Below are 7,731 nucleotides of genomic sequence, written 5' to 3'. Positions count from 1 at the left end.
TTTGAATACCTCGTCTCTACCTAGTCTGCTCCCCAGAACCTCTCTGACCTCATCTCCTCCCTGTGTCCTCCCTGCTCCCGCTGCTCCAGCCACACAGGCCTCTTTCCTGTTTCTTGGGCTGAGGTTGCTTCTGCCTTAGGGCCTCTGCCTGGGCTGTCTGGCCCTTCAGCTGCAGGTGCAAACATCCTTCTTTCTTGAGGTCTTTGTTCTGATACCACCTTCTCCATTGGGACTTTTGTGACTCACCCTCCTCTCACCATTTAACACTCCAGCCACACCCTTGCCCCTACCCCTGGTGCATATTATGTGTCTCTGTGTTTCTTTCTGGTCCATTGTCTTCTACTGTCTACAAACTGGTAACAATGAGGCCCCAAGGGGAGAGCAGAGCTGGGAGGATGGGGCTGTGCTAGTCTTGCCCCCTTTAAGATGTACTCAACCCTGGCTTCACATTAGCATGCTGAGGCAGTTTGCAAATACATGTTTTGTGCCCTTTTACCACAGATTCCACTTCCCATAGTTAGCATGGACTCAACCTTCATATTGTTCAAGGTGCCCAAGTTGATTCTAATTTGTATCCAGCATTGAGCGTCAAACCTCTGTGTCTTCTGTTTCTGAGAGCTGAGCTCAGCCTGTGATCCACAGGGAGGTGAGGGGGCTGTGCTCTGTATGGGGTTTGATCAGGGATGGGTCTGTGTCCTGAAGGGAAGCATAGTCCAGCCCAGCTCCCCACTGCTGCAGGGTGTCCGGGAGGGGAACAAGTTCTGAAGAAAAGGGTGAGATGGCTGGGCGCGGTGGCTCAAGCCTGTAATCCCAGCACTTTGGGAGGCCGAGACGGGCGGATCACGAGGTCAGGAGATCGAGACCATCCTGGCTAACACGGTGAAACCCTGTCTCTACTAAAAAATACGAAAAAACTAGCCGGGCGAGGTGGCGGGCGCCTGTAGTCCCAGCTACTCGGGAGGCTGAGGCAGGAGAATGGCGTAAACCTGAGAGGCGGAGCTTGCAGTGAGCCGAGATCTGGCCACTGCACTCCAGCTTGGGCGACAGAGCCAGACTCCGTCTCAAAAAAAAAAAAAACAGAAAAAGGTGAGAAACTCACTTGGTCATTGTGTAGGAATTTATTATTCTTGCACCCTCCTGGTGCAGTGGGCTGTCTCTCCACATGCTGAGGTCTTCCCTGTGGGCATGGTTGTGGCACAGAAAGGAATGTGTTGTTTCCAAGCATTAAACAACAGATTTTTGACTTTCAGATTTGACTTTTAAAGAATTAATTGTATTGACTGAGAGAGAAGCCCAAAAGAGGAAGAAGAAAGAAAAGGAGTCAAGAATGGCTCTTCCTCAGGTAAAGTGATATGCTCAGTGGATTGTTTTGTCTCCTTCCTTTTTGAAACGCAGGGCATTGGAGTTGTGAATCTCTGAGTCTGAAGTGTTCTGCCTGACACATTTGCTCGCACTCACCCATGCCTTCCTTCAGTCCCGCTCATCTGCACTTACATTCCAGATCTCACGGTGACCCAGTGACATGAGCTTGGGAGGAGGTTGCACTGGGCATGGTCCTGGGAAGGGCTCATACCCAGACATGGATGGAAACGGGGTGTGGGTCCTGCGGTGTCAGCTTTTGGGCAGCAGAGATTGTTTACGGGCAACATCTGAATGCACTGTCAGCTCTCAGTAGACCAGGAGTAGAGAAGCTGTATGTGGTAGTCACATGTTAATGTGTACAAATACCTTATAAATTCTTTTTTTTTTTTTTTTTTTTTTTTTGAGATGGAGTCTCGCTCTGTCACCCAGGCTGGAGTGCAGTGGCCGGATCTCGGCTCACTGCAAGCTCCGCCTCCCGGGTTCACGCCATTCTCCTGCCTCAGCCTCCCGAGTAGCTGGGACTACAGGCGCCTGCCACCTCGCCCGGCTAAGTTTTTTTTGTATTTTTTAGTAGAGACGGGGTTTCACTGTGTTAGCCAGGATGGTCTCGATCTCCTGACCTCGTGATCCGCCCGTCTCGGCCTCCCAAAGTGCTGGGATTACAGGCTTGAGCCACCGCGCCCGGCCTATAAATTCTTGAAAAGATGCCTTTAAGGGGAGATCTTTTCTACCTGGTTTTATGCCACATTTGAAGCTATAATGAATGAGTCACTCTTTCTAACTCCACAATCTTAATGATTGGGAATGGAATGGAAAACTAGGTACCGACATCAGTGATAGAGGGTGTTTTATTCCATCATTGCTTTTAAAATATGAAATCAACCTGAACGTCAGATTAATTTAGCCATTCTCAGCATATCCATCCCACAGAGAATGCAGTGTTCCTGCAGGGACTCTTACCAGCAGTTGTTTTTTGTAAAATGGTTATAATTTTGCTCAGATGTAAGAGCCAAACTTTTTTGATGTCAGAGAAGATGCAGCCAAATTCTGTCATTCCACCAATTATTATTAAATATTACGTTTTTTTTATTTTAAACATCACATGATATATATATTTGTTTTGTGGTAAAAGTCCAAACAGAGATGCAATTTAGGCATTAAGAAGGGGGGATACAACATAAGCGTGATAGGGAGTAACATTTTATTATACGTGAAATTTATGCTAAATGAGATTTTAGGTGTTCTTGCCACAAAAGAAAAAAAAAAAAAAAAAAGTAACTGAGATATGGATATGTTAATTTGTTAAACTGTAGTGAGTTTTTTACTATCCATATCTTGCTATATTGTATACCTTAAATATACACAATAAAATTTGTAAGCAAACAAGTAAAAAACAGGGCATCAAGAAAAACACTTTAGTTTTATAGTAAAAACAACTTACAACCTGAAAAAAGGACATCAAGGCATATATATTTAAAAACTTTACAGAATGTGAAAGAGCTTCCAGAATGTGCTAAAAGAAAATTGAGCATAAAATGAAAATTATTTTATTTTGATTTCCACAAAATAATGAAATGTCCTCACAGTCCAAGGAATTGGAAAATGGACATATAAAGAATTTTTATTTTTTCTAGATCCTCAAAGAGAAAAAACTACATAGTAGTACTTGTTTTTTTTTAAAGAGGGGGAAATGTCATGTGTCGTTGGTGGGAGGGGGCATCTTTGAACTTGGGATAGTGGGGAATCTTGCCAGATTCACCAAAATAGGAAATGTACTATCCTAGAAGAGGCGATCACTCTTTCAATTACGCACCCGGAGGAACCCAGGTTCCTTTTCCCTGTCACATCCTCCACCATGTGTCATGTTTCATTGAGGAGCTACAGTGGTAAGCTCTGTGGCAAGAGTCAGTGAGAGGTGTCAAGATGCATTTACACGTCATTGTGGGTTTTTAGAAGACGATTCTTCAGTGAATGTTCTGCTGTATTTTGCAAGTTTTGGAAATGTACATGTTTTTTATGTTAATAAACATTAATAGCTTGTTTTGTATCCTCTTTGGAGCAATTTCTTAATGAAGACATGGATCTTCTACAATTTTTCACTTTTGCAAAAAATATCACCGTGGCTGCTGCTGTGCATGCTGTCTTCACCACAAGTGTGTGAGGGTTACTTCACTGGCAGTTCAAAGAATGTTTGCTGCTTTTAGGACGGTATACCACAAAAGCAAAAATAATTATATGTTTGTTTTATCTTTTGGAAGCCCTGGCTCACGGTGTGATTATAAAATATGAAGTTTCTTGAAAATCTAATGTTTCTTGCTTACATTTTCTTTGCATGAATTTTTTTTGATTGAATCTTTAATTTGAATTTTTGTGTATATCTTTTTGTAGATTATATTTGATTGCTTTTAAAGTTTCAGATTATAAATGTCATAATAGGTTCATATGAAGATTGGCAAACCTCTCCATTTCTTTCCAAAATTTTGTTGGTTCTTTTTTTTATACAACAGTCACATTTTATTAAATTCCCACATACTTCGTTTGTGTTTGAATGACTGTGAATTTTTACAGTTGCAGGTCTTGTCACCACATCTTCCAATAAGAATTGAGTTTGTCAGTCAGTGATTATATCTTTATTATGTCTTTCAGTAAAGCTTGTTTGTTTGCTTACAGTTCAGTAATGTTAGGTATATTCACATTATTTATTGGGCTTTCAGAATATATATGTTCTTGGTGCTTGATGGTTTCCCCTAATGCTCTCTTTATTTTTCTTTATTTTTTATAGTTTTTGTTTTCCTCCCAGTCAAAATCCCCTTTGAGTTCACTTATTCCTTCTTCTGCCTGATTAAGTCTGCTATTGAACTCATCTGGTGAATTTTTCAACTCAGTTATTGTATTTTTAGGTATACTTTTTTTCTTTCTTTTGTTTTGTTTTCAGGCAGGGTTTCACTCTTTCCCAGGCTGGACTGCAGTGGCACAATCTTGGATCACTGCATTCTCTGCCTCCCGAGTTCAAATGAACCTCCCACTTCAGCCTCCTGAGTAACTGGGACTACAGGCGTGCACCATCACACCTGCCTAATTTTTGTACTCTTAGTAGAGATCGGATTTTGCCATGTTGCCCTGGCTGGTCTCGGAACTCCTGGGCTTAAGCAATTCTCCCACCTTGGCCTCCCAGAGTGTTGGGATTACAGGCATGAGCCACGGTGCCCAGCCTCAGAATTTCTTTTTGATTCTTTTTTATAGCTTCTATCTGTGTTGATACTCTTCTTTGCATGCATAGTTCATATAGTTTTCCTGATTTTGTGAGCTTGTCTGTGTGTGCTGTCTTTTAACTCATTGAGCATTCTTGTGGCTATTATTTCAAATTCTTTGGTAATTCACATACAGTCAGCCCTCTGCATTCATGGCTCATGTAGCCACAGATGGAACCAACTATGAACTACAAATAGCCAGAAAAAAAATGGATGGTTTCAAGGAACACGTATAGTCCTTTTTTTCTTGTCATTATTTCCTAAACAATGCAGTATAACAACTACTTACGTAGCATTTACGTTGTATTAGCTATTATGAGTAGAGATGATTTAAATCATATGGGAAGATATAGGTAGGTTATATGCAAGTATTATGCCTTTTTATATAAGGGACTTCAGTATCCATAGATTTGATCTCCTTAGGGAATCTTGGAACCAATCCCCTGCATATACTGAGGGTGGTCCCCATTTCTTTTTAGTTCTTCAAAGCCATGATGTAAATCACCATTTCTTTAGTGTAAGTTTATAGAGACTTAATTGGTTTCTTTTTACAGACCGTATTTTCCTGTTTCTTTGTAAGCTTTCTTATCTTCTTTTGGCACTTCAGTATTTGAAAAATCATCTACCTCCCCAGTTTTCGGTGGTTGCTTTGTTCAGGGAGGACACTGCAGTCAACTCAACTACATTCTGGAGACCTTCCACACCTTTTCTGGCTGGGGATTTTGTCCTCTCTGGGCCTTTGCTTGTCATCTCTTCATTGAAAATGTTTGCTGGTTTCTACCCAGAAGCTCCCCTGTTGTCTCTCTTTGGTATTGCAGACTTGGGTGCTACAGTAAGCTGTAGTACTAGATCTTCACTTAGTGTTTGTCTATGTTACTGCACACACTGGTTTATGTAAATCATCCTTTTTCTCAGTGGCCCCTAACCTTTCACCTTGTTCTTGTCAGTGCTTATATTCAGTAAGAGAGAAACCAGCCCATCAGTTGGTCATCTGAAAAGTCAGGATGTTGGACAGATATTCTGCTCCTTTCCATCCCCTAGATGATCTTGGGAGTTGTGGGTGTCTTTTCTGTTACCCCTGCATGGCAGGGGCTGGGTCTCTGTCAAGTGGATGCTTCAGATTTTCCTTCAGAGCTTCTATACTGTTTGCTTTATGTTGGCCTGAGGTGTAGAAACCTCGTAACTGTTTTGTGGATTTATCCCCGAGGCAATTAGTCTATGAATTGTTGTTAAAATCATTTCACTGTGGTGACTGGAGAGTTTGGGGATTCTTGTTCCTTTATCTTGCTGACATCACTCAGTATAGTTTTATAATTTATTCACAGAATTCTGAAAATGTTTTGTACTTAAGTGCCATGGTATATATGCTAATGAAAATTTAGAAGTGTGTGTGTGTGTTGTTGTTGTTGTTGTTTTTAAATTAGTGTACTAAAGTAGGAAGATTTTTTCAGTATATTATTAGTTTGTATACCTAAATATTCTTTTTCTGGGTTGCAATCATGTTATCTCTCTCTTTTTTTTTTTTTTTCTGAGATGGAATTTTGCTCTTGTTGCCCCGGAGCGAATCATGAGATTTCCCAGCCAGCAGAATCATGAGAAATACATTTCTATTGTTCATAAATTAGTCTCTTTTATTTTGTTATAGCTGCACAGAAAGACTAGGACATATTTTGTTATATAATGGTTGAATTCTGTTGATTCAACTCTAATTTTTAGACATCTGGGTTCAGGTGCTTGTTGCGCTGTTGGCAGGTTGTTGACCTAGGCGAGTTTCTTAGCCTGTCTGTGACACAGTTGTCTTCTAGTAAGATGGGAAGAAATATTTCTGTCCTAGGTTATTATGTCATCATTTGAGTTAGAACATGTAAAGCCTTTGGAGTAATGCCCGGTACATGAGGAGTGTTCCAAAACTTTAGTCCTTGCTGTTGCTCTTGTCATCAGTTTTTAGTTTCTGACCTTTCTTTAAAGCCACTAAGAACACTGTCATCTCTGAAGACACCACTTATATTCTAGCTCATCTGGACACCTTACTTGGTGTAACAAATATAATATCTAAAACTTTCATAGGGATAACCATGTGTTTATTTCTTATTTTGTCCGCAGAAGTGAGAAATGTGCACTGATTTAGATAAAATCTTCATCTCCTATTGAATTTTATAAAACCCAAAATTAGGGACACATAATTATCTCACAGATGCTTTTAATGGATATGTCAAAACACACACTTCAATCAAATTGATGTGACAGTTCTTTCCTCTTCTCATTTTATGTAAAGATAAGAGCTCACCCATTGCTCATATTGAAATGTGTTTTTCATTTTAGGGATCTTTGACATTCAGGGATGTGGCCATAGAATTCTCTCAGGAGGAGTGGAAATGCCTGGATCCTATTCAGAAAGCTTTATACAGGGACGTGATGTTGGAGAACTACAGGAACCTGGGCTTCCTGGGTGAGGATAATTTTCCTCTAGAAGTTAGGATCTTCCCTTGTGCATTTTTGTACTTTCCTTATTGTGTTTCTTGGGAGGCCCTACATTATTTGACAGAGATTGAAGCCTTGTTGATTCACAAATAAAAGCCTCATGGATGTTCTGCTTCCTTCTTTGTATGTTAGTGGTGGTTCCAGAGCTGAGGTACATATAAAACCTTATGGCAGAGTTAATATATCCAATTCCCTGTTCCTGTTTTCTATCCCTGTGGGTTTTTTTTTTTTTTTTTTTTTTTTGTTGACACAGTCTCAGTCTGTCACCCAGGCTGGAATGCAGTGGTGTGATCTCGGCACACTGCAACCTTAGCTTCTTGGGATCAAGCCATCCTCCTACCTTAGCCTCCAAAGTAGCTGGGACTATGGGTGTGCAACACCATGCCCAGGTAGAGACAGGGTTTCACTCTGTTGCCCAGGCTGATCTTGAACTCCTGTGCTGAAGCCATCTTCCTGTCTTGGCCTCCGAAAGTGCTGAGATTACAGGCTTGAGCCAGTACGCTTGGCCTATCCCTGTGTTTTTGATTTAGTATTTCTTGGGAGAGAGCTAGATATCTGCATCTTTTTTTTTTTTTTTTTTTTTTTTTTTTTGTTTTTTGGGGGGGTCCCCCCCCTCCCCCCCGGGGGGGGGGGGTGG

General features: G+C 40.9%; 1 protein-coding gene across 2 annotated transcripts in view; it reads left to right on the top strand.

The window, feature by feature from the left end:
- The first annotated feature begins 1,249 nt into the window (after positions 1 to 1,249).
- The window catches only part of ZNF841 (zinc finger protein 841), a 19,681-nt gene continuing 13,199 nt past the window's right edge, over positions 1,250 to 7,731 (top strand). For both annotated transcript variants that reach the window (XM_025369114.1, XM_025369113.1), the window contains exons 1-2: positions 1,250 to 1,342; positions 6,936 to 7,062. In XM_025369114.1, coding sequence (XP_025224899.1) covers positions 1,328 to 1,342; positions 6,936 to 7,062 — 142 coding nt within the window. In that variant the 5' untranslated portion in view covers positions 1,250 to 1,327. The remainder of the gene's footprint in view (positions 1,343 to 6,935; positions 7,063 to 7,731) is intronic.

The sequence above is a fragment of the Theropithecus gelada genome, chromosome 19 (assembly GCF_003255815.1).
Source record: "Theropithecus gelada isolate Dixy chromosome 19, Tgel_1.0, whole genome shotgun sequence".
NCBI lineage: Eukaryota > Metazoa > Chordata > Mammalia > Primates > Cercopithecidae > Theropithecus > Theropithecus gelada.
The sequence above is the reverse complement of the archived record's forward strand: the minus strand, read 5'-3'. Positions and strand labels throughout refer to the sequence as shown.